The sequence below is a fragment of the Mustela lutreola genome, chromosome 9 (assembly GCF_030435805.1).
Source record: "Mustela lutreola isolate mMusLut2 chromosome 9, mMusLut2.pri, whole genome shotgun sequence".
In the NCBI taxonomy this organism is placed as follows: domain Eukaryota; kingdom Metazoa; phylum Chordata; class Mammalia; order Carnivora; family Mustelidae; genus Mustela; species Mustela lutreola.
Genome location: NC_081298.1, coordinates 17,982,939 through 18,010,298, shown reverse-complemented (window position 1 = coordinate 18,010,298; position 27,360 = coordinate 17,982,939). Strand labels below are relative to the sequence as shown.

The 27,360-nt window shown below is 43.4% G+C and overlaps 1 protein-coding gene across 5 annotated transcripts in view; it reads right to left on the bottom strand.

Moving 5' to 3' along the window:
* The window catches only part of CHD6 (chromodomain helicase DNA binding protein 6), a 190,497-nt gene that overhangs the window by 125,277 nt on the left and 37,860 nt on the right, over positions 1 to 27,360 (bottom strand). For 4 of the 5 annotated variants that reach the window (XM_059133142.1, XM_059133143.1, XM_059133139.1 and 1 more), the window contains 2 exons: positions 12,760 to 12,817; positions 954 to 1,474 (listed from right to left, as the gene is read on the bottom strand). In XM_059133142.1, the coding sequence (XP_058989125.1) occupies positions 954 to 1,474; positions 12,760 to 12,792 (554 nt within the window). In that variant the 5' untranslated portion in view covers positions 12,793 to 12,817. Of the gene's footprint in view, positions 1 to 953; positions 1,475 to 11,991; positions 12,039 to 12,759; positions 12,818 to 27,360 lie in introns of those variants that run through there. The other variant, XM_059133141.1, reaches the window with a different exon arrangement.

The following is a 27,360-nucleotide window of genomic DNA, read 5'->3' as shown; positions in this document are numbered from 1 at the left end:
CGTAAACCATCCAAAATGCTTTCCTTTCTTTAAAACTTACTTCCTCCATGCCTGACCCCATACAGGTCTGATGGTCTCATTACTGTACGTCAACATTCCCATCGATCATTGGGTTTTTATGGGTGTTCCTGCTCTACCTTCTGCCTCTGCACTGTGATTTTAGGAACTTAAATTCCTCAACTTCCTTTGAACTATGTAGAGCTTACATATTTTTTGCTTTACATTTCCCTACCAAGTTTAAATATAATGTTCTGCGTGAAGAATTTAGAGAGACAAAATAAAAAACATTCCATTTGTACACAATTGCAAATACGAAGTTTCCTGGGTGAAGAGGACCTGTGGATGCTGACAGAATCTCTAGCCGGGACCCCTAATGCCGCCCACCCCACGCCCTCTGAACTCTCCACTGGGGTCTCTACTGGCCTCTAAGCAGCCCCTCTTCCTGAGCACTCTCAGGCGTCTGGCACTGCGGTAGATCCTGAACAAGAGAAACACGCCAGGAGTGGCCCCATACTAGAGAGTCTGTGGCCAAGGGAAGCCGGGCAGTCCTCTCCTGTCTGCGCACACCCACGGCTCCCCCAGACTGCCCGAACACTGATTCCCGGGACCGGGCACAGCCCTGGGAGCTGTCCCTCGACCACTCCACATTGCTGCTGTCCCCCAAACTACTGCCCTCCCTGTGTGGTACCCTGGATGTCCCCACCCTTATACCCTGGGTGTGCGGAGGTATTTTCATTTTTCTTAATCCAAAAGGAATGTAAGAAACGGCAGGGCCAGTACTGAGGTTATCCTTCTCTCATCAGGAGGTGAGAAAGTGGTTCATTTTGGATGAAGCAGGAGAGCTATGTCCAGGGGCTGGAGTAAGGCCAACGGCAAATCATTCTGTGCGCACAGAGCCAAGCATGCCAGGGTTTGGGGTTGGGGGGCACTCTGGGGGGTGGGGAGAGACGCACCTGGCCTTCTTGGACTTCGTCCTGCCTATGGAGTCGGCACTGCTCCTCTTCTCTTTGGCCTCCTTGGTGCCCGAGGCCTCCCGGGGCTTCCGCGCTTTCTTGGCTCCGTCCTTCTGCTTAGGCTCCTTGGGCTCCTTGGCCCTTTTGGGCTCCTTGGCCTTGCGGGGTTCCTTTGGCTCTCTAGGTTCTCGCTTCCTCTTTGGCTTGGGCTCCCTGTCCTTGCTTCCCTTTGCTGGACCCTCTTGCTCTCCTGGATCCTTTTTCTTCCTTTTTTTCTTTACTCCAGTGCCTCCCCCTCCACTGTCCTCCATTCCATTATGGGATGTCATTTTCCTAGGAAAAAGGGCCTCGGCTTCCTCTTCTGCAGCATACAGGTCTTTCTGAGGCAGACAGTGACTGGCAACATCTTCGATTTTCTCTTCCTGATCAGTGCTGCGGTCAAATGGGGAGGGGGATTTGTAGTCAAAATTGACAGAGGCATCAGACATTGGGGAGTGATTCAGAACTTTCAAATTTGACAACTGTAAAAGAGAGAGAAACAAGAACATTACTTTTCCATTGCATGCTTCCTACAAAAGTGTTACGACGTCTGAACGCATGATTTACTCAACATTTACTGATTTCCTACCATGTGTTAGTTCTTCATGTGCTGGGTCTTGGGGAGATTGTGGCAACCAGGACACACTTTATTTGTGTTTGCCTCTGCCTCTGTGGACCTGCACCAAGCCACTGTTAGCATACAAAAAATTTGTATGTTTGGAAAAAAAAAAAACGAAAAAACAAAACCAAAACCCTACCACTCTGAAGGATTTCCATGTTGTGCGCCAAAATCTGAAACACCTTAGAAGTCCCACGTCTTGAACAGACAATGATGATGTCCCACAAGGTACCTTTGGATCCTAGGCACACTGTTGACCCAGAATGGCATTTCTCACATGAGCACACAAAAGTTCTGCTCAAATGTGCTCATAAATAAAAGTGCTATCACTGGATGGCAAGGACGCAGCAGCAAACTTAGCGTGGTGCGGATTTCCCCAAATCTTTGCTCTCACTTATCTTCAAGCTGCATCAATATTTAGCAGGTTTGATTTTCAACAGAAAGCCTGGATCATTCAAACCTACATCTTTTATTTCTCCTCTGTATGATCACCTAAGCCCCCAGATGCAGCACCAAATAACCTTTGGCCACTTGCAAAGCAAACAAACAAACAAACAAAAAACCCCACCAAAAAAAATCCCTGCCAATATAGGAGAAAGCTTTATGGTGAAAGACACCACTAGAAGGAATGTGTCAGAGAAGCTGAAGGCATCTTCCTAAACAGGAAGTTCTGAAGCTGTTTTTGAGCACCATTAAACAGAGGTGCAGCTTCCCAAGGTGGCCACTTTCCGGAAACATCCCTTGGAAGGAGAAGTTTCATCTCAGACTCTCAGGTCTGGTTACACAGAGTGTATCTGTCATTTCACCACCAAGCTAAGGTTGGCAATAATCCGATAATGTGGGTGCTGGTTTCAGGAAATAATTTAAGGAAAGCCTGGGTAGGACAAGCAGGCTTTCCAGGAAGCTGGCTACAATCATCTTGGCGTGATGGCTTAAAAACAGCACCATTTTTGACTAGTCCGCTCCCCTAACAAGAGGCTTGGTGTGTGCTAAAGGGCACAGACACTTGCCTAGGTGGCATGGCTTACCCTTCCAGTGTTCTGGTTACCCAATCTGTGCTCAGACTTCCTGGCCCACCCTGGGAGTGATGGAGTGCAAAATTCAGCTGCATGTTTCCCCTCCTGGGTTTTGCAGCTCCCTTCCCTCCTCCAGTACTCCCAAACACAACACTGAGAATCCCAGGAGAAAAAGATGAAAGAAAAGAAGGATTTTTTTGGATCTTTATCATAAATAAAGTCTAGTGTCATAAACAAGCCTAAGTCCAGAAAGAATTGGTCTTTCTGGCAGCATTTACTACTTGAAAGACAGAAAGAAAGAAAAAGAAAACAATACAATTCAGTTTGACTACCTCACTGCTGACTCAGTGCTTAGGATGGCTTAGCAAAAGGAGAAGCTGCGAACTTAAAAGGAATTTAAAATCACCACAAGAAAGTGGTCTGGATGGTAGATTTTATGCTACACTTTTTACCACAATAAAAAGAAAAAAACCAAGGCAATAAGAAACGTAAGAGTGCGTAACAGGTACGCTGGTAAAGCTCGAACCTGAGAGGACACACCCATCCCTGGGATATTACTGAATTCTGTGCCAGGGACACCTGACCCTCAGGAAACAAGATATTGCTTAGTGTGCAAGGGTGTAAACACTAAAAAAGCAAGAGATACAAGTTAGTTTACTAAAGAGCCTTTCAAAGATGACATATTCAAGACCAAATTCTACCAAGGCAGCTCTCTGTAGTTTTTATAAAAGTGGGACCCTCTTTTCAACTCATACCCCATTTCAAGGTCTATCTTTTGAAGGCTAGGGCCTTCCAGAGCTGAGGCAGATGGAGGCAGGCAGTGGAAACTGTACATTCCATCACTGGGGCAGTAGCAACAGCAACAGCTAACATTTGTTGGCCATGTATCATACGGATATACTCAGAATTATGCAAACATGCTTCCTGATATCTCTATCTTTACAACAACCCTGAAAGGTCAGTATAAAGACACAAACAGACGACTACTGATGTTCGGTGATGTACCCACAGACATACACCTAGTGAGTAGAGGAATTTGGATCTGGACCTTCCAGCCAAGAGCTAGTGCTCAATTCACTGAGAACTTTATGACATACATCCCAGGAAACCACAACTGCTGGCCACAAGACCAGTGTGACTGAACTTCCTTAGAAATGTTAAATGGGGGCGCCTGGGTGGCTCAGTGGGTTAAGCCTCTGCCTTCGGCTCAGGTCATGATCTCAGGGTCCTGGGATCGAGGCCCGCATCGGGCTCTCTGCTCAGCAGGGAGCTGCTTCTCCCTCTCTCTGCCTGCCTCTCTGCCTACTTGTGATCTCTCTCTCTCTATTTCAAATAAATAAATAAAATCTTAAAAAAAAAAAAAAAAAAGAAATGTTAAATGGACTTGGACTATACAACCATTTTGGGAAAAGGTCAGGTAGTTCTTATAAACATAAACATAGAACTAGCTGACATCCCAGCAACTCTACTCTGAGGAATCACGAATAGTTACCTGCTTTCATTTTACAGAAAAGACAGGTCAGAGAGATGAAGCAACTTGTCAAAAGGTCAGATTCCAGGGCACCTGGGGGGCTCAGTCAAATAAGGTCTGCCTTTGGCTGAGGTCATGATCTCAGGGTTCTGGGACAGAGCCCTGTGTCAAGCTTCCTGCTCAGCAGGGAGTCTGCTTCTCCTCCTGCCTCTGCCTCCTCCTCACCCCCTGGCTTGTGATTTCTCTAATAATGAAATAATATCTTTAAAAAAATTAAATAAATAAAAAATAAAAAAGGTTGGGATGCCTGGGTGGCTCAATTGTTTAAGTGTCTGTTTTCAGCTCAGGGCATGATCCTGGGGTCCTAGGGTCGAGTCCTGCATTGGGCTCCCTGCTCAGTGCAAGCCTGCTTCTCCCTCTGCCTGCTGCTCCCCTTGCTTGTGCGCTCACTCTCTCTCTCTCTCTGGCAAATAGATAAATAATTTTTTAAAAAGTTTATATTCCTAAGGAGCGGCAGAGCAGGGACATCCTACAGGAAGAAGGGAACTCCAAGAAACACAGCACAATTAGTCAATGTTAAAAAGGGAGAAGTATCCCAAGAGGAAGATATTAGTATTGAAAAAATAAAACTAAATCCCCAAATTCAATAACCCACCCGAAATGTTTTAAGGCACCTTGTTGGGGAGCTTGGAAAAGACATCTGCTGAGGATTAAAAAATTTAACAAAAAATATTTCTTCCATGTGTCTCAGGGTCAATGGAAAAGAGTCAAAGGCCTCAATAAACTGTTTTCAGCCTCTACCAAGAAAGATAGTAAATCACCACTTGGAAAATGGCCCTAAAGGGGACAGACTGGCAATGATGGGCACAGTATACTGACAATTTACTAAACAGAGATGAGCACCTAGAACACAGGATAAAATGGAGAGGCCAGCTATAAAAAACCAAACAAACAAAAAAACAAAACAAAACAAAAAAACCACTCAACAACACTAGCTCATAAACTGCACTATTAGCACTAAAACCCACTTCTTTGACTCAAAATTAGCAACCTATGATATTCCTGGAAAAGACACTTAAAGATACGAATCCAGATAAACTGGATTTGGGTCAGCTGTAAAGGATTTAAGAACTAACAGAGAGATTACAGCCTAGGTCAATGGTTCCCAAACAGAGGTCCAAGGACAAACCAGGGTTATTCCCCCAAGAATCACTCCAGTACTTGAAAGTCAAAATAGACTCTAACTAAGAAAATCACCCATGGAACAACATGCACAAACCTTGAAAACATGCTAAGTGGAAGAAGCCAGGTACAGAAGACTACATATTGTATAATTTCATTTATACAAAATGCCCAGAATAGGCATATCCAGAGAGACAAGAAGTAAATTAGTGGTTGCCAGGGCCTGAGGAAAGAGGAAATAAGGAGTGTCTGCTAATGAGCATATGGTTTCTTCTGGGGATGATGAAATGTTCTGGAATCAAATAGTGGTGATCTATATACAATCTTGTTACTATACTAAAAACCACTAAATTGCACAACTTAAACCCATAATAGAATTTACAGAATATGAATTATATCTTAATTTTTAAAAATCCAATGTAAGAACAAATTGAAAATGGTCCTCTCAGACATCGCCGACAGCTCTGTCAACTATTAAGACTCTTGCAGGGGAATATAGTAACAATACCAAAATTTTAATTATGGATATGCTTTTAAACTGAGCGATTTCTCTTTTACAGCACAAGCTAAGGAAACATTTAGGTTCTCTGAAGACTTAGAATATCTGATACATAATTTCTAACGGGGGGGGGGGACACTATAAATAACCTGTCAACCTTTAGTAAAATGTTTAAATTAATAGCACATCCATTATATGGGATAGTATTATGCAGCCATTGTTACCTTATCATATTGTATTATATTATTATTAATTATCAAGTTTTAGTTAACATAAAAAAAGTCCACAACATGTTGGAAAGTGGGGGGGGGGGGAATCTATGATCTAATCTCATTTTTGTTTTTTAAAAATGCTATTTTTCAACACTAGCTTTTTAAAATAAAATTAGGACCATACCAGATGTTAACCATCATTATGTCTGGGTGATAGGACTGTGGGTAACATTCACTTCTTTCTTTATAACTTTCTGGAAGTTATTATTTGTTCCCATCTGTCTCCCACGACGAGAATATAAGCTGCAGTAACTGAGGTATTCCCCAATCTTTGTGGCTTATGATAAAACTCCATCATACACTTATTGAATGAGTATTTTCAATGTGAAAAACAGAAAGAAGTCTATAAAATTGTACATGTAAATAAAAAAAAACCAAATTCCTGTGTATAGAAGAAAGAATGGAAGAAAATCGATAAAAAGTTAACAGTCATCATTTGAGGCTGCGCAAATTTGGTTGTTTAATTTTTCTACATAGACATCTACATTTTCAGTAACAAGGATATTACTTTTGCAATACCTGTAATAAAAATATTTTCACATATATGTAACAGAAAAATCTTAAAAGACTTTAATAATGAACAGAAAAAGCTTTCTTGCCAGACAATTCATACTCCTCCAAACTACCATAACGGCACTCACACTTGACTGAGTGCCGGGCAAAGAGAGTGCGCATTGCCTTCTGGTCAGAAAGCACCCCGCACGCCCTCCGTCCCAAAGCGCTTCGGTGTGTCTTGGACCCAAGGGTGAGCGAGGCCCAGCTCCTGCTGCTGTCTGCCTCATAGTCTACCATCTTTTCCAGCAGGAAGATGAAAATGCTCTATGTTTAGACTTACTTAATGTCAAGAAATTAGCTAGAATAGCTTATCTAAATTTGAGAACTTCTGACCTTTTTTAACGTCTAAATAATAAAAATGAAAATAAAATCCGCTACTATTATTAATGATTAGGTCTGCAGACATTTTCAGGTGGCAAAAGTTATTTTCCAATTAAAATTCAGACGTCTTACTCTTTCACCTTCACTTTCTTCTAAAAGAGTATTTCCTATGGTTATCTGACCATGGGACAGACTAAAGGCGAAAACCCACATTCCCTCGCCTTACTGCCGTTGCACTGGGCTCAGTCAGTTGGCAAACAAGCTGTGCTGGGTGAGCAAGACCCAGGAACAATGTCCAACTGTGTGTGTGTGTGTCCTTCTGTGTTTCCTCCTCCATTTAGAATATTCAACCCCTCTTTACCCAGGAGTGCTGTGCTCTGGATGACAGAGCAAGAATTCTGACCCTGATGTGGCTCCTCACATAGTCACAGCTGGTTAGCGCCAGGAGGAGGGGAGGTCAGTTTCAAAACATCTAAGGATAATGCAGGTATAGGTGTCCAGGAAGCTCTCGGGTATAACTTCCAAAAGACATTTTTCCTTCCTTTCTCCCTTTCTTCTTCTTCTTCTTCTTCTTTTTTTTTTTTTTAAAGATTTTGTTTTTTTGTTTGAGAGAGAGACAGAGAGGGCATGAGCAGGGGCAGAGGGAGAGGGAGAAGCAGACTCCCTGCCTAGCAGGGAGCCTGATTCGGGGGCTCAATCCCAGGACCCTGAGATCATGACCCAAGCTGAAGGCAGATGCTTAACAACTGAGCCGCCAGGCACCCCCTCCAAAAGATATTTCTATAAGAATGAGCCAGAGAAGAACAGACAAAGAGAAAGCAGGACCAAAACCTGCCAAGCACTAATATTAAGGGTCCCCAAAGGAAGACCTACAGAGAGGGTGAGAAAGAGCAATCGGGTTGCTGATGTAGGGGGGAAAAAGTAAGAAAGCGTGGTATCACAGAAGCCAGAAGATAAGAGCGCTTCCAGACAGAATGACTACAGACATCCAGTGCTGCTGAAAAACTGGTAAATTAAGGACTGAAGAGTGGTGGACAGATGTGCGAACTTCAAACTCCCTCTTGCCAGAGTCCTAGAATCTGTCATTCTTAGTCCCCATCTCTATTATCACACTTTTGCATTTAAAACCTGGGGGTCGGGGGCGTTTTTCTCTCACCATGTTTCAAGAGTCTCAGAGATTTAACTTCTCTAGACCTGCAAAGTCAATCTAAACCTCGTTAATTCCGGGCAGTAACAAAACCCGGGGCAGGCAGATTATTAAATTTAGATGCAGACAGTGAAGAGTAAGAAGGAGAGAGAGAAAACAATACTTCCCAAGCACCTTGCCCGCCCTCCAGTAATGCTCCCCATAGGACCATTCGCATCCACAGGCCCAGCGACAGATACATGTAATTTCTTTTCTTCACAGGATGCTTTTAAACCTTCCCTTCTTTAGGCTACGTAATCCTAGTTTCATCCGTCATACTTCATATGAAGTAAGTCGGCGTTCTTTGACCGTCTTCATCACTGTGCTCAGGCTTCTCAAGTATGCTTCAGAACACAGAACGAATTAGGACAATAACAAAAAAATCTGTCAAGGTACGTCAAAAGATAGAGAAAAACAGCCAATGCTCAAATTTCTTTCCTTTTTTTTTTTTTGGAGGAGGAAGAATTTGGGTAAGGTCCATTTTAAGTCCTTCTGAAACATGACTCCAGGGTGAGGCTGTTTAAAAGCTTGCTTCTACTGAGAAATTTACTAACACTCCCTCTGTAGGCATGTTGAAAAGGCCTTCTGGTGACTGCCAAATGGAAGGTCTGGCTGGTATCAGCTCGTTTCTTAAGACCCTCTGCAATATGACACTGAAAAGTCAAAGAAATGAATTATTTATTCATCCATATGATCAACTTTGCTACTCCTCTTTCACTGTTCTGAACTGTGGTGATGTATATTGGTGGTACACACCATCTTAGGGAGGGGAGTTCTCACCTTCCCCCCACTATAGAGCACATCTGGGACTAATTTGTTTGGGGATCTGATGGCCAGCTCAATCCATCATGCTTTTTTTTTTTTTTTTTTAAGAGTTTATTTATTTAATTTGAGAGAGAGAGTGCAAGTTGTGGGGGGTGGTTTGGGGCAGAAGGAAAGAGAGAGAAAGAGAACCCCAAGTTGACTCCACACTGAACACAGAGCCCAATTCAGGGCTTGATCTCACAGCCTGGAGACCATGGCCTGAGCCAAAATCAAGAGTCATATGCTTACTCATATGTACTTACTCAACTGAGCCACCCAGGCACCCCAATCCAACATGCCTCTTACCTTAGTTTATCTTTGGTCACCACCCAAAGTTGAGCACTCCACACTCCAGGCCCTTCCACTCTCTCCTTTACTCTCATATGCTTCACCTTCTCAAACCCAACCATATACCTCTCTCTTCCCTCCCAAGCTTTCCTCCTGGATCCTCAGGAACAACCTGACTAAGCCAGGCTCTACCCAGAAGACTTCATCTCTTGGAAACCTTCCCAGATTTCTCTGGTGGGGCTGACGTGCCCCAAACTTCCACACTCGCCAGTTCCACAGCATCACTCTGCCATCTGCAGTGCAGAACCCTGAGTCTTCTGAGGCTTCTGCCACCCCTACTGTAACTGCCTGTTTGTAACCAGACTAAACTTCCGTAAGAAAAGAAAACCTAACTTTCTGTCAGTTTTGTAGCTGGCCCCACACAGACCCTCAAATATTTTCTGATGACTAACTGCTGGAAAAACTCAACAAATATTTGTTTAGTGAACAAATTACATCCATATTCACTCTAGAGAAGGAAACAGGGTCTAACAATCCTAAGGCTGTTGAGATTCCCACCATATATCTGAAGAAAACACTTTCCGCTGCACCTTTTCATTTTCTGGAAGTCTCAGAATAAGGGGCTCTACTGATCTGACTTTTGGTCATGGGGTCTGGAGAGAAGGTTCTCTCCTAACTACTGCAAGTCTAGGCTAACCTCCTGGTCAGCGCTCCAGGCTTTAATCCTATACCTATTCCTGTTGCACCTGTGCTCATGAACTTTCCTCTACATTGAATATGTGCACCAAAACCCCCCTTACCATGTATCATTATCAAATGGTATTAACCATATCTTGTACTTCTCTCAGTGCCATGCAAGGAGCTGGGATGAGTAACAATCAGTACTTCCTTACCGTAGGTTTGTTACCGCTAACATGAACTACAGCTCTTCCCCTTACAAAGCATTGGTTACTCCACAACAGTAGCGTGCAAGGGTTTTCAGTGATTAGAGTGCACATCTTATTCCTCTAGCAAAATGTTTCTCTGCCTAATACTGCTTGGTCTTCTTAGGCATTACAATGTATACATTTGTTAGTAGAAGAAGTTTATTTTTGATACAGATAAAAGACTATAGCGCCCTAGTGACTAACTTTTAAATATTTTATTAATGTCTATTTTTCTTGCAACACTTCTTTAGACAATACAGAGTCAATCTCTAAACCCTTTGTCCTTGGCACATTACTTCCATTATGCCCTTTCTGGTTAATAAGAAGTATGGTTATTTATTACTAAATTCTGATTAACTTGTAAAATCTTTCATCCCTGTTTAATTTACCTTGATAAATTTTTGGACAAGGAAATGAGGATTTTTCAAGATCAGAACACATTTAACGTGTCGTTTTCCACCTCCAGAGAAGAGGAAAAATGAATTGATAGCAATGAGGGTTTTTTTAAAGAGTGGACATTTTATTTGCTGTTACTTCTAACACCTTAGAAATACAGTAAGGGAAAGGACAAAGTCTGATGGTTAATTTTCTCATTCTACTGGATGATTTCCTTGCCACTGACACACTGAATGCCAAGAACTTGATAAGCCATCCTATTGAATCCAATACCTTAGAAGGCATGTATGATTGCTTCCGTCTAAGTGATAGGAAAACAGGCTGAACTTGTCCAAAGTCACACAGTGATGTGGTAGTCAGTTTCGATCTCCTTCTACCAAAATCCCGGTCAGGCACTGAACTCTACACATGTGCTCAATCCCGGTACCTAGAGATTGCTTTGGCATGAACCTAAGTTTCTATTTTCACACCCTGTAGTTCAGTCATCAGTATGGTCTATCACCTGGAAAAGAAGCAGGATCAATTCCTCCTGAAAGTAACTCCACTGAATTAACTTGTTCCTCTACCATAGCTAATACTAATTTTTAAGGAGAAACCCTGCCCCATTGGTCAATACTACAGTTGAAAGGAAAACTCATCTAACTGAGGCTGTGTGATAGCAGGCTGACAGGCTAAGGTCTCATATGAACCAGTAAAATCTCAAGAGAAAGAAACATAAATTCATGCTGGTGTAATTCTGGTAAACAGTTTTCTTAGGGAGAGGGGTGCCTGGCTGGCTCAGTTGGTTGAACTTGAGACTCTTGATCTAGAGGTCATCAGTTCAAGTCCCATGCTGAGTGTAGAGATTACTTTAAAAAAAAAAAAAAAAAAAAAGTGTTTTAACTGAAATAAAAGCTTACCTTAAATATGCAGAATTTTTAAGAAACATACACCTGCCCATGTATCATAAATGATGATAGTTTTGAAGGCTTGGGGTTCTCTTCAGTAATGTGTTCTTTTTAACAGAAACTGTAATATTCCACTAGGTGGATATGCTGTGATATAAACAGTCCCTTGTTTGGTGGAAATGTACATTCATTTCCATTTCTGTGCTATAAGCAAAGCAGCAGTGAAAATCTTTGCTCACCCAGTCAACACCTGTTTGAGTATCTCCATAGAAAAAACTCCTGGCAGATGGGACAGCACTTGCTGTAGTGTTTGTCTACCAGATGAGGACGCTCGAGAGCCAGGACGGGAAGAAATCAGTGTGGGGGACAGTGTTTAGTCATCACTCTTCCTGTTGAGAACTGGCAGCAGATGTGTCGATTTTCTCCTAAAACCATTTGTTTTGGTTTGGTTTCACAAGGACCTATCCACTGGGACAGACCAGAGAGTAATCCTTGTAACCATATCCCCAGGTCACCCTGTATCTGACTAGTCAGTGCTCCCCAGAAGCGGAGAGCAAAGTGGCTGATACCAACCAACCTCTTTGCACAGAGTCTCCATGAAGGCCAGGGGTTCAGATATCCCCAGTTACCGGACTGTCCTTCAATTCTGTAAAAGGAAAGCCAGCCCTTTAGAGACAGTCTGTTTCTAAGAGACTAAACACTCCTCCCTGAGCCACACTGGTTGGGGTCTCTTGGTTCCTCTGAATAGGGAACCAGAAGTTTCAACCAGGAAAAGATTTTGGCAGAATGAGTCACGCTGGCCAAATGTTTTTTTTAATCAATTCTCCCCTTCACGAAATCGAATGCCAAATAGCTGGTGTTCACATCCTTCTAATTAGTTCACTATTTTGTCTAGGAGGAAACTTTCACAGGTCATTATGAGTATGAATTTTCTAAATGAGAATGCTTTTAGATTAAGCAAACATCCAAAAAGATAGATACATAAACTATGAAGAATTGACCACATCTCAGAAAGCTTTTCCAGGGGAGGAAAAAATTTCTCTTCCATATAGCTAATTTTGAATAATATTTTGACTTACAGTTTTCATTATACTTATTCCCATATGGAGCTGACCTGAGCACAAGTAAAAATTAAGTCATTCAAAACACAGCTCTCAGTGACCAGGCGGAGAACGGGGAAAAGCAGCAGCAGGGTAACCGCCAGAGGCTAGGCGCTAAGCCCTAACTGCCAGCAACTGTATGGGGTAATATGGGGATAAAGAAGCATCAGGAAGCGTAGTAGGCTGAGAGCATTCACCTAAAGATACGTGATTGAAGAAAAAAAAAAAGATATACAATCACTTACCTGCTTCTCTTTCTTTTGTATTTTCATTATCATCTATTGAAGGAAGATACTTGTATCTCTAAAAGATTAAAAAAAAAGGCAAGGATTACGGTAAAATCCAAAATGAAACATTTAAGGTGACCTCAGGATTAACTGTGACACATTTAGAAAACACAGAAATGAGGGTGCTTCTACAGAACATTTACAACTGTGTAACAACAGTCAATAGCCACCCCTAGAGTTTTTTTTTTTTTTTTTTTTTTTTTTTAAGATTTTACTTATTTAATTGACAGAGAGAGGGAGAGAGGAAACACGCAAGGGAAGTGCCAGAGGGAGAAGCAGGCTCCCTGCTAGGCAGGGAGCACCACGTGGGGCTCAATCCCAGATCATGACCTGAATCGAAGGCAGAGGCTTAACTGACTGAGCCACCCAGGTGTTGTGTGCCCCTACCCCCATGGTCCTAACCCTATCTAACCCAAACCCGAACCCTAATTTATTGCTTCAGATGGGTGGAGTCAAAAAGAAACTATCTTTGTAGGTAAAATAAGTTATAAGAGATGCTGGCATATTAAATTACAAAGTAAACTAAAAGAGGAATCTTAAAATAATGATGTGACTATACTGAGAGGAGTGGAAGAGGGGTGTAAAAACAAGTCCTCATTTCTTCTGGAAGGAAATCAGTAAAATATGTCACAACTGATAAATCAAGAAATAGGAATGTACACTGTAAAAAAAAAAAAAAAAAAAAAAAAAAAAAAAAAGAGAGAGAGAGAGAGAGAGAGGGAGAGAGAGATCTAAAGGATTTAAAAGTGGTTCTCTTGAAGGCCAGAGAGGGAAGCTGGTGTGAGACAGGCCAGGTCAGTCTGCCATGTCGTCACATGCCCCCTTGTATTATCTGATGTTTGAAACCACATACATATGTTATTTGACAAAATAAGCTCCATTCCAGTATTTGGTAGTTTTAAATGACTGATTTTACTGTACCCAGATTTAAGCCCCCATCTCCGCCCCAACCATAACACTCATGATGACATTGAACTTTTTTTGTAAATGACTTTTGAGGACCACAGCAGTTAAGAGCCTGGCTTTAGAGGTCCAGAAGTGCTTTGGTACATCCCAGGAACCAGAAAGAACCCGAGTCTAAGAAATCTGGAATCTGGGGCTACCTGAATCACTAACTAGTAGTCCATCAGGTCTAAAGTTCTCACCTTCCTCATATACAAACAAGAGAGGGATCCCAGAATTTCAGCTCCCAGTTCTAGCCCGGATACAGATACTGCCTCGTGTTTATCGTGTACTTTGATTTCTTGGACGTTCCACAGAGCTAAAGAACACCACTCCCTCAGGAAACCATCCCGCAGACACATAATTATCCTTATGTTCATAATTATTTCTTATATCCCAATGAGCATGATGTGTAGGCAGCAGGCAGAACTTAAGATTAAAGTGTGAGGGATTGTTTTTTAAGTGAGTTCATGATGTTTGATGCAAACTGAGGAAAATGAAGGATCTGTGATTCCAAGCATCCTTGGAGCCACAATTACAGTTCATCGGTTTAACATCTGTCCACTTGGGTTTTTTCCTCCAAAAGTCAGAGGGATTTCCTGTAAGAAGAACCATAGGGGGCACCTGGGTGGCTCACTGGGTTAAGCCTCTGCCTTCAGCTCAGGTCATGACCTCAGGGTCCTGGAATCGAGCCCCACATTGGGCACTCGGCTCAATGGAGAGCCTGCTTCCCCCCACCTCTCTCTGCCTTCTGCTCTGCCTACTTGTGTTCTCTCCCTCTCTCTGCCAAATAAATAATTAAAATCTTAAAAAAAAAAAATAAAAAAGGAAGAATGATAAAATGCTATCAGGATATTGCTGTTCCCGAACAACACAGCCTCCAACTTGAGCTAATGTTGTTGCAAAGTGGACAGAGTTGGGGGGAAAGGGAAGAGAGCAGAGAAGAATCGGCCAAATCAGGGAAAGAGAAAGTCAAGTTAGAAATGATGACTCTAAGAAGTATTAGAGTGTGAGGATTAGCATTTGATGAAACAAGCATTCACTTCAAGAAAATCATGAAATCCAGAGAAATGGTAAGTGCTCTTAACCAGGGCAGTTAAAAGAATTTTACCCCTAATATTCATCATACTGGAGTCAACTCTAGGTAAATTATGTGAGCACAACTTTATCTCCTTCATCTGTTGTCAACTTCAAATCATCAACATTCTCACCCATCACAAATGGCCAGAAATTCTGAAATGAAGAAAGAAGCTGGAAAAATAAATTCCAGCTAATAAAAAAGGAACAGGGGGGGCGCCTCGGTGGCTCAGTTGGTTACACGTCTGCCTTTGGCTCAGGTCGGGCTCCCAGCTCGGTGGGAAGCCTGCTTCTCCCTCTCCTACTCCCTCTGCTTGTGTTCCTGTTCTTGCTGAGTCTCTGTCAAACAAATACATATAATCTTTTTTTTTTTAAAAAAAAGGGAGTATTATCAATAATCAGACATAAGCACTCAAAATTCTGCCCAACAAAATTAAAATCAGTCATTTAAAAAACTTATTTTCTTAACATCTGAAGAATAAGTATACTGCAGAAGAGCCATCAAGAAACCGTTTCTGATTAAGTAGGACTAACGAGCATGCACAAAAGCGGGTCCACAGCATTGCCAGGAACGTGTGGAAAACAGGTCCAACTTATCATCGCTAATGGCACTTCCCTAATTGTTTCAAGCTTTCTGAGGAGCACTCAGGCAAGGTGCCACTGGATCTATAAACTGGTGAGTCCTTTTATCTGCCGACTCCACTGTAAGGAATACATGGCAAGAAATAAGCCAGTAGGAAATAAAGCTGGGCCAGGGCGGAAGGCCAAGGAGGAGGCGGGAAGTGCGAACGTGCCCATGACAGTGGAGCCCGGGCAATGGGGTGTCCACGAGGGTCACAGGCCCGAGAGCCAGCGGGCCTGTGACATCACCGGATGTGTGACAAGGCCGGCTCTCGGGCCTGTGTCATCACGGGACCTGAGCCCACCAGAGAGGGAAGGAAAGGACAAGCGGGAGGACGAGGAAGAGGTGGGCTCACCCAGGTATGGCTTGAGGCTGATGACCCGACAAAGAGAAAGCTTGGGAAAAAAGGGGTGGTGACGGCCTCTTCCCCAAATCTCCCAGCCGCCAATTTGTTCACGGACAAGATCCTACTACCGGCACCTTTACTCATACTCAGGTTGCATAGGTAACCCCACGCCATCCTCTGCGAGAGAGAGAGCGAGTGTGAAATCCGAGTGCGGTTACTGTAAGAACAATGGCTCTGGTCCCTAGACGCGAGCTCCGACAAGCCTCACGAGACGACTGTGACACCCTTCACAGCCCCCGAAGGATCACCACACACCAGCACGTCGCCCCCTACAAAATGGCAGACATCGTCAGCGACATCAGCGGCTGTTCAATAAGCATTTACTGACTTCTATCTCTCCAAACACTATCTAATACTTTACAAAGCACCACCTCGAGTTACCTCTACTTTTTTACCGGCCTTGAATGGCACACGTTTAAAAAATATAAAACTAAAACTATGTCATCTTTTTGCAAGGCTATACGCAGCAGGAATGGACAGACAAACAGAAGCCAATGCGTGTCCTTCCACACCACACTAGAAGTGGCTTCCCAACTTCTGAGGCTGTGCTGCCCTCACTCTGGAGTGGCGAGCAGATCCTCTGGGCACAATAAGAAACGAAATAACTTCGGGTCCCACAACTCAAATAGAGAGAGAATACAGACATATTCAGAAACACCCAACTATGTGCGCAAACCAGGAAATTCATCTACAGGGAGGCAAATCACGCCTTCTGAACTGTAAGAAAACTGGCAGGACTCTGGCTTTCCTCACTGCGTTGCAGTGCTTTTGTATGAACCTAGCCTTTGATTACCTCCACGAGATAACCTGCTAACAATGTAAAAAGCAAATGTAAAAACTCCCGTTCCTTCTTATACTCACTCAACTAACAATGCTTCTGTCAAGAAAAATGGGTGCCAGGTTTCCGCAGTAACATTTTGAAAGCTACTCTGTTTTATTCCTTTCTCTCTCTCCAGTTCAAAAACCCTGCAAGCGCGCCTGTGCCATTTCGAAGTTCCTCTGTGCTGTGTTATGGACGCTTTGAAAAATAAATAAAACATCAGGTACACACTATTCCACCATTCATCCAGAAATTATCTCTATTTACTCTACCTTGAGAATTCTGCCATCCCAACAATCCCCGCTCAGTCCCGGGGGTCTAATTCATTTCAAGAACATGGGTTTGACACACGCAGACAAGTGCACAGACGGTACACTGCTCCCACGGTCCCTCATATTCACAAGGGCAGCACGAGACATGGCTGGCCGCAGGGAGAACAAGGACCTTTGCTGTCAACAGGCTCCAGGCCTTGAACTCTATCAGGCCCTTTGGAGCAAAGAGTACCTGGGAAGCAATTTTAAAAATCAGGCACACCTCTGAGTTTCCACAGTGAATATGTATTTTTACCATCTATCTATGCTCACCCTCAGCCCTAAGTCTGGTCCCTAAGAACCGCTCTGACAACCATAGGCGCAGATAAGGTGACCCCACACGATTACAGGGTGGGGATTTTAGAAGGGAAAGGAACAGAACATGGGCAACATCTCACCTGGGGTGAGTTTATGAAAAGGGCAGACAGGTCTTGGGTCATGCCCCCTTCCTTAGAGCCCTGTTCAAGGACCCCTTACCAGAGCGCCTGATAGACATCCTAGACCACAAAAAGGGTCCAATGGATGAGACACCCCTCAACTTCTCACTTCACAACTCTGGCACCCACCACAAACGGTGTAAGTTTATTATCTGTCGCTAGGCTTGGAGCAATCTACAGGAGGACAACAGCAAGAGTGTGAAGTGCCAAAAAGTAGTGTAAATGATGAGCCAGGTAAAAGCTCTTCCGGTTTTATTGTGTCACCTGTACAATGGTGACAATCCTTACCTCTTAGGGATTCAGGAGAATTAAAAGGGATGAGAATCTCTAGTGTCTGTCACACGATGAACACGAACTACACAGCAGCCACTGGTGTTGCTTGTCCTTACGGGCTTCCCTCCAGCATCAGAGGAAGGTGGCTCTCTCCTGAGGACAACTAACCCTTCCATCAATACTTGGGCCCAACCTCTCCCACTTGGCACCCTGAGCTCAGACTCTGCACTCCTGTGCAGTCGGTCCTTCCTCATTTCATTGAGGTATCTCTCCTCAAACGTCAGTGATGTTCCCTCTAACCATTCCATAGAAAACAGACCACTGCCCTCACCCCTGACTCTCTATCTTTGTACGCTTCTTTCTGGCACTTGTCAGTTACTGCCTGACATTACCTCTAGTTGATTAGAAATGTCTTACCCATGAGACACGTGCACACGCACACAAACGTGAGCCCTGTTTTGTTCCTGCTGTACTCTGAGTCTGAACAGCAAGCTCCGGGCTCACAACAGGTGCTCCATAAACATTTGCTGACGGAAGAATCATTTCTGCTCCTTATCACTAAACCTCTCTCTCTCTCCAGTTCTCTCCTCCACAAAGAGGCAGGTTAAACTTGATTCTGGAGTAGTAACTATGCTAACCAACCCTCACCCACCTGTATTTTCTCTTCTTCCCCTATTACTTCCCAAAGCCGCTCTTAGCAATGACTCCCTAGGAGCGAGATCCAATGGGCATTTTTAGACGCTATTCTGTCTTGCAGCATTTTAAACCATGGGCCATTTCCCCCTCTTAAAATTCTCATCTCACTGGTTTCTTGGAGAGCATGCTCTGCCGATTTTCCTCTAATTGCAGGCTTCCAAAGCTCAGCTTCCTCCAGAGTCTTCTCCTATTATAAGGCCTATTGAATGTCAGTGTCCCCAGGGTGTAACACTGTTACTAGCCCTGGGGCCTGCTGAGTTCTCTACTCAGCTCCTAAACTTCCTCTCTCTGCACCATGACCACTGTGCACTCCCAAATCCAAGCCTTCCTCCTGTCTTCCAAGCAGACAAAGCCAACCATATCCTGGCCAGTTCCAATTAGGCGTTCAACAGATGAAACAAAAAACTCACAGCTCTTTCCAAATCAAACTCCGTACTACCTCTGCGCACATACACACCTGCTCCTACGCTCCCTCCTCAGAAGCTAATGTCCCACAGTCTGCCACCCAGCCCAGAATTCAGTCATCCTTAACTCCTTCCCTCTCCCCTAACTCCTTCAAAATTCCCGAGTTCCTTGGTTCTTCCCCAGGCCACTTGAATTTATTCCCACTCTTTTGGGGCCTTTTTTTTTTTTTAAACTTGAAATAGCCTCCCAAGTGCCCTTATCCTTCCTGCTCCGACCCCCATCCCATCCCTCACTGCACCGGGAGCACGTTTTCCCAAAGTGTGAAGAAAATTAGATCGTATCTCTGTAGTGTCTGCAGAAATACAAATCCCCCACAGCGAAGGGCCCTGCATAAGCAATCAGGCCCCTGGTCCTGGTCTCCTGCTCTGACATTACCTTCCTGCATTCATCCAACTTTTCTGAATGCTTGCACGTCTGAAACCAGCCCTGTTTGCTCAGATCTTTGTTCAGGCTGGGCTTCTGTCTCCATCTCGAAAATCCTTCCACCGCCTTTCCTCTCCAGTCTCATCCTTCAAAACTCCACTCTGGTGTCATGTCTGACCTAACTTCCCTAAGCCCTGAAAACATCCTGTGAAACGCACTAATAATTACAGTAACTCTATCACCGTGATATCATCTCTTCCCGTTTTCCCTGTCTGCCGGTGCATCAGCTGTTAAGTGCCTAAGCACCCTCCGGGAAGGAACTCTGTTCTGTCATACGAAGCTTCATATCTGGACTTTGGAATGATTATGTGCGGAATGAGTAAGTGAGTAAATGGGAAAGCTAAAGAAAAGGCTCTGCGTCCCTGTTTTCCTCACCGTAGCTGGTCGGCTCTTTTTTCCCTTTCCTGTTTATTCTATTCTCCTAGTCCAATCAAATTTCTCAGTAATCTTCATTCATACTTCCTCAAAGTAATACAAGCACTTAGCTTAAGAATTCAATAATCTAGGGTCACCTGGGTGGCTCAGTGGGTTAAGCGTCCCACTCCTGGTTTCGGCTCAGGTCATGATCTCAAGGCCTTGTGTTGGGCTCCACACTGAATAGGAGTCTGCTTGAGATGCTGTCTCTCTCTCCCGCTCTATCCCTCCCATCACCTGTGCAGGCGCACTCTCTCTAAAATAGATAAACAAAATCTTTTAAAAAAAAAGAACTCAATAATTTAAAGCTTAACACACAAAGTACTCCTGTAGAATCAGTTGGCTTAGGGGGTAAAACATGTGACTTTTGATCTCAGGGTTGTAAACTCAAGTCCCACTTTGGGTGTAGAGATTACTTGAAAATTAAAAACCTGGGGCACCTGGGTGGCTCAGTCGGTCGGGCGTCTGCCTTTGGTTCAGGTCATGTAAGTAAAGTTTTATTGGCACGCAGCCAGACCCATTCACTTGCATATCGTCTGTGGCTATTTTCATGGCAGAATTGAGTTGTTGCAACAGAGGCCTGGAGGCCTGAGATTGAGCCTCATGTCAGACTCTCTGCTCAGTGGAGAGCCTGCCTCTCCCTCTCCCTCTGCCTGCTGCTCTGCCTACTTGTGCTCTCCGCTGAATAAATAAAAATATTTGAAAAAAATTATTAAAAAAAAAAGAAAACAAAAAATCTGGGGTGCCTGGGTGGCTTAGTTGGGTAAGCGTCTGTCTTCAGCTGAGGTTATGATCCCAGGGTTCTGGGATGGGGCCCCACCTCAGGCTCCCTGCTCAGTGAGGAGCCTGCTTCTCCCTCTCCCTCTGCCACTCCCCCAGCTTGTGCTGTCTCAGTATCTCACTCTCTACCAAATAAATAAAATCTTAAAAAAAAAAAAAAAAGGTAGTATTCCCCTACTTCACTCATCCCCATTCCTGATTTACTCTTCCCACTAGAAACCATTTGATCTAGAGCCATTCCTTCTACTCCTTTCTGTAATCTTTCTGCAAAATATGCTGATACTGCTATTAGATATTTTCCAAATTTATCTATTTATTTTTAGAGATTTTTCCATCAGAGAGAGAGAGAGAAAGAGCACAAGCAGGAGGAGCGGGAGAGGGAGAAGTAGCCTCCCCACTGAGCAGGAAGGCTGATGTAGGGTCCGGTCTCAGGATCCTGGGATCATGACCCAAGCCGAAGACAGATGCTTGACAGACTGAACCACCCAGGTGCCCCGATTTTTCCAATTTTAAACATTATTTTAGGAGTGCATGGGTGGCTCAGTTGGTTAAGCCTCTGGCTCCTGATTTCCGTTCTGGTACTGAGACAGAGCCCAGTCAGGCTCGGCACTCAGTCTGCTTCAGAGTCTTTCTCCCTCCAGCTCATGTTCTCTCTCTCTCTCTCTTCTCTCTCAAATAAATACATAAATAAATCTTTAAAAAATATAGTTTAAACACTATTCTACTGATTTCTTCCTGAGGAATACAAGGTGGCAAATATCTTTATAAAGGCCAGATGATAAATCATTTATGCTCTGCAGGCCATAGGATGTGATCTCTGTTGCAACAACTCAATTCTGCCATGAAAATAGCCACAGACGATATGCAAATGAATGGGTCTGGCTGCGTGCCAATAAAACTTTACTTACAAAAACAGATAACCTCTTGTTATGGAAGATGGAAGTCTTAGCTTCCCAATATACTTATTATCACCATTATTTATTAAATCAATATCTAATTCACAGCTAAGCCATGAAGTATATTGTGCTAAGAAAATTCTGTGTAACTCATTTTATGGTTTTTTTTTAAGATTTTATTTATTTGAGAGAGAGACATAGAGAGAGTGTGGGTGCACACACAGGGGCAGAGGCAATGGGGAGAAAGAAAGGAAGTGCAGAGGGGGAGGGAGACAGAAATCTCCATCCGACTCCACCCTGACAGAGAAGAGCGACACGGGGGCTTGATCCGGTGAACACGATCTGAGCTGAAACCAAGAGTCAGACACTTACCCAGCTAAGCCACCCAGGCACCCCAGTAAGTATCTCATTTTAAAACCTGCATTGTAAGGTGCCTGGGTGGCTCAGTGAGTTAAGCCTCTGCCTTCTGCTCAGGTCATGACCCCAGGGTCTTGGGATTGAGCCCCACATGGCGGGGGTGGGGAGGTGGGGGAGATGGGGTGGTGGTGGTGGGGGTGGGGGGGTGTCTCTGCTCAGCAGGGAGCCTGCTTCCCCCTTCTCTCTCTGCCTGCCTCTCTGCCTACTTGTGATCTCTGTCTGTCAAATAAATAAAATCTTTAAAAAAATTTTTAAAAACCTGCATTGTAAAATTAATTAATTAAATTTTTTTTAAAAACCTTCAGTGTTTTCTCTGAATCACTGACTTACCTCAAAATGCTCTCTTCAATCAGAGAAAATCATTTTATTTCCTAATCCTGTGACAAAAATCAACTTGCTTGATATGGATCACCATTAAGATCAGTAGTAGAAGAAAGCCAGGCCCTACCAGAGCTGTATCAAATTATCGTACTGCGAAATTAGTTGATCATTGTTTATCACTACTGTTTATTATTAGACCATATGCCATCATGTCAACTGACCCAGATCAGGAATGATCCCACCAGTGAACACAGGATTGAAGAAACCAATCTCTTGACAGTACAGCTCAAGGTTCAGAGCCCGGAAAACGCAAGCTATAACCTTCTGGGGGAAGACAAAGGGCTTAAGAAATAATACTCCATGTGCACTCTCAACGGGCCTCACCAAGTAACGTAAGATCTTTTGACTCGTCACACTTTATGCCTTTTTGTGGGCAAACAGTAATACCCGTAGACCGGGGAGTGAAGATATTTAAGTTCTGGACACAAGGATGGTATGATTTGTGCGATGTATTCAATCTCCCCGGGTCTCAGTTTCTTCATTTGCAGAAGAGGGACAAAAACCACCTCTTGGGAGAGGACAGGGATGAGTTCTACTTTGGACAGGCTAAGTTTGAAGAACAGGGAGGGAACTTAAAGCTTAGGCAAAGCAATCCTTTTATCTTAAGATAAGGAAAGGAAGGGTCAGAGGAGTGTGATTGCCCAACCGCTCACAATTATTCCAACGCATGAGAACTGCATTTCCAGGGTTCCGATTCAGCTCTCAGCACTACATCCAGCTGCCTTGAGCAAATGAAAAGCAAATGAAAATAGCAAAAGTGAGAGGTCGGGATTTGGAGATGTTCTATTTGAGGTACTCAGAGAGTGGGCAGAGGTTACGTGGATATTCCACAGATAAAGTACAACAGTCTGGGAGAGGAGAAAAGGGAATAAGGAAAGCCCCACATGGCAGCAAGAAAAAAAAAAAAAAAAAAAAAAAAGCAAGCTACAACAGAGGGAGGTTTTGATCCATGCACCAGTGAAGAGGAAGCAATTAAAACAGCTTGATAAAACTATCTGTCAAGAAGACCGATGAAGCACGTGTTTAGAGACGATGGATGGACCCTTCAGATAGCATTACATAAAAGGGAAGAAAATATTTCATGAAGTAATTCTTACCATAAACACAGATAAAATCTTCAGGGATATAGAACTGTAAGTAATTGTTTAAATTCTTTATCTATTTTCATAACACCTTCCATCTGAATTCTGAACTGTTACACAAAATTACTTTGGAGTAATTTATAGTAAGGAATAAAGCCTATCTGATAGCTATCCAAGACAGCAGGGAAACAAAGTAAACACGTTAACAGAATTATAATACAGACGATCCTCAGCAGAGTTTCTACTTTGGGATAAATAATAAAAGAAAATTACATATTTATGATCATCCAGGCTAAGCATTCTTTATTCTATGGGAAACAGAGGAGCCAGTCCAAGAGTAAACCAATCTACAATCTGTAAACATCCCCATCACCTATATTTTGGAATTCCTAACACTAAAAAGATGGGCTTTCCCACTACTTCTACAACTCCGTTGTGTTCAAGTAAAATAAAGAGCCAACATGTTTCCAAAGAGCTTTTCTCTGTCGTATAAAAATACAAATAATGGATTCTAAATCTGACACAAACTTCCTTACGTTCCAGTTTTAAGGTAAAAATCCTGACACCTAACTTGCACATCCTCCGTTTGCTCGCCGACTGCAAAACTAGGAAGAGGCAGCAACCTGACCAAGTCCACCCCGACTTCAGTCCCTAAAACCTGTTCAACTCTGGCATGTCCTGCCCTTCCCTTAGGGTCTAAGAATTCAATAGAAATTGAGAATTTTATGAATTTTTCAAAAGATGGAACAGTTCTCCAAATCTCTTCCACCTTCGATTCCCCCATCCCCAAAATCCCCCCCCCCCAAAGGAAGAGAGAGCTGTGACAAACGCAGAAGCGGTCTGCGGGGCGATACAGAAAGCAAGATGCTGTGTTACTGACACGTACATAAGCAATTCTTGCAAAAGCATGCACGGACAACACCAGCCTAACGGCGAGGTGGGCGGCGGGCAACAGAAAGCTCTCACCAAGAAAATGCCCTCGTTCTCTGAACCTGGCAGGAGGGCGCGAAGAGCAGCAGCGGCAGGCAGTAAATTGAACAGTCAAGAAGCCACCTGCGGCAAATGTAAGCCAACTAACAGCTGTTGACACCATCTCCATTAGGCGTGGTTCACCTGACTACAGATTGGTAATCCGATGTAGTCACCTCTTTTAAATCAACGTATTAGCAAACATCCGTACTGTTAAAACCACTGACTTCTAACACCTAACACCTAAGTAATTACTTACCTGTAAGTAACACTCAGTGGTACTGTTTTAGGAAGACTGGTCTAAGATGTTAGAATCATGATTGAATGAGCAAGAAAACCACACAGAAAAGCCTGTTAGTCTACTCGGCAAACAGGATCCATTCTCAGATCAAAGGACAACCGTTTTTGAGATATAAACTTCTTAACACCCATCACCTCATGCTTCTATTACATTACGTTTGCACCGCCGTTCCGATGCTCCCTTCTACCCTCAGCACTGAGGACCAGCTGTCGTGATGTGATTTCAGACTGTTCTACATACAGATGACCAGTCTGGAGGACAGAAAATTTCCAAACTGCCACTCTGGAGTACATGTGCACAATGAGATTCATGGCTTCAATCGCGGGCCCCGTTTCCTTAAGATGCCAAATTTGCAAGTGAAGCCCTTTATTAGTGGTACAGTATAAGCCCAGACTAGTAATAAAATTAAGTAAATAAATGTCAGGAAACTCATTTGCCTGGATATGAAATCCAAGTATCAGATCTCAAAGGCTCAAAAGAATCCTAAAAGAGTTGGTAACAAAGCTGTATGTCACAGACAAGTAGAATAAAGGCAGCCCTTAAAGAGAATAACACAAAACAATGATCCTCCGGAGGGCCCAGGGACTGCATCGGATTCACATTTGAGTCCCTGGAACCTAAGACAGGGCCTATGATACAGTAAATACCTATATACAGATTGCGTAAATACATGTACTGGATTGTTGAATGAAAGGCCCATTGGCTAGTTTTACCAGTCACACTATTTTTTTCCCCTTTACCCTCAAATGACTTAAGGTCAAGAAATATAAGGAAACAATTTATGCAAGGGAATCAATCACTCTAGGTTCTCAGCCTTCTGTGTTACATGTTTGTGGCGACTCTTACCTTGGTCAAAGCCTCACTAGTGAGAGTACAACCAGCCATTCAAAGCATGAAAACAACCTCCTATCCTATCAATGTGGAGATACCAAGCTCCCTAGAGAAAAGTCGGTAATACTAATTCTATTACCACTATTCACTTCAATTTGATTTAATAACAACTGGGCTTTAAACAGCCAGCTCCACTAAGTTCTATCCACAGGGTACTGCCAGAGTTTCTTAGCCACCTTCGCTTTCTGGGAATACGACTCCTATCTAGATTCCATATCCACCTCCTAGACCCAGGTTTGACTCCCAACTTGTGGATTCCTTCCCTTCTGCACCCAGACTGACTCCTGAACAAACCATAGTACTAAGCTGCCTTTTTAGAGCTTTTAAACCCCCCTGCCCCGAGTCTGTCCTATCACCACCAATTCCTGAACCAACCATCTACTGTTTCCACTGTCATTAACCCCCATATGGAAGTTACCATGGTGGGCTTCCAAATCTCTCAGCCAGGAAAAAGATGGGCCAGTGATCTGTCAGTGGCTGTAAGAGGAAGGGCATATCACGACAAAGATAAAAGCAAAGATAATGCCTACAGAGAACAAGAGTGATATTTTATTTACACTGTATCTGAAACATTAAAAAAAAAATAAGAAGCTGCTGTTCAAAGACTTGGTAAGAAGAATGGCAACAAAAGGAAGTAGAAGCTACTCTATAGGTGGCCTCAGTTATTAACAATTTGATCCCAAATGAAAAGAAAGGTGGCCTGGCAATGAATATTTTTGCTGAATGAATTAGACACCTGGTTTTCGACTTCAAGATGTACAACTCTCGGGGTGCCTGGGTGGCTCAGTGAGTTGTGTCTGCCTTCTGCTCAGGTCATGATCCCAGAGTCACGGGACTGAACCCTGAGTGTGGCTCCCTGCTCTGCAGGGAGTCTGCTCATCCCTCTGCCTCTCTCCTGCTGGTGCTCTCTCTCTCTCAGATAAATAAAAAAAGAAAGAGAGATGTACAACCCTCAAATTAGTTTTTAAAAATAACAAAAGACTGAGATACCCAGGATTATTTTGTATTTCCCCTTTTCTAGACTGGGTCTTCCTTTTAAGCTTTCACTTTTAGAATCAAACTATAGCACATTTTAACTTCTATTGAAGCAGAATATGCACTAAAAAACTAAACTAAACTAAACGCAAAAACAAAAAAACCAGCACCCTGCACAAACTGAACACACCCACACAACCAGCGTCCACATCCAGAAAAAGCACACTATTACCACGGAAGGTCCATCCATGCTCTTTTCTGGTCACTACTACTTTCCTCCAAGGTTAACCACTAGCCTGACTTCTAACAGTAGAGTTTCCTTGTTTCTATACCTTATAAAAGCGGAACTACGTTGGAATTATATAGTAACTGTGGCTGGCTTTGGTACTAGCTATCAATACACTGCCTCTCAACTCCAAATTCACCCTTCAGTACCTGCTCCGTGAGAAGAGACCGAGCTCTTGAAGCGTTTCTCCTCGACAGAGCACGATGTTACGCTTGGCCAGTAGAGGGCGTCCGAGGGACGTCGCAGGAGGAAGGGAGCTTGTCTCCAGGCTCCTGAGTACAGTGCTTGTGTTTGTTCTCACCCCTACACAGGGTCGCCCTGAGAGTATATAGAACACCTGGCGGTATGTTCCGCCCCAGTCACATGCCCAGAGCATCAGACTATTTCTCCATTCTCAGAGATGATCTGGAAGATTTAACTGGCCAGCACAGGCCCTACCTGTACTTGAGGATAATGAAATCATCCTACTGCCTTATACTTCTTTAAGATAAATTCTCCCAGGTACTTAATATTATTTAATACCTGATATATTTTCTGTTATCTCCTGAGTTTTCTATGTTCTGTATTTCCCTTAATTTGCAAAGTCAAAAGTGGAACTAAGTACTTTAGCTGGTTAAAGCAGTTAGCATCCCTTAGTAACATCCATTGGAAACCAAGTCAAATCTTACAGTGAAATGTCCAAAGCAATCCTATTA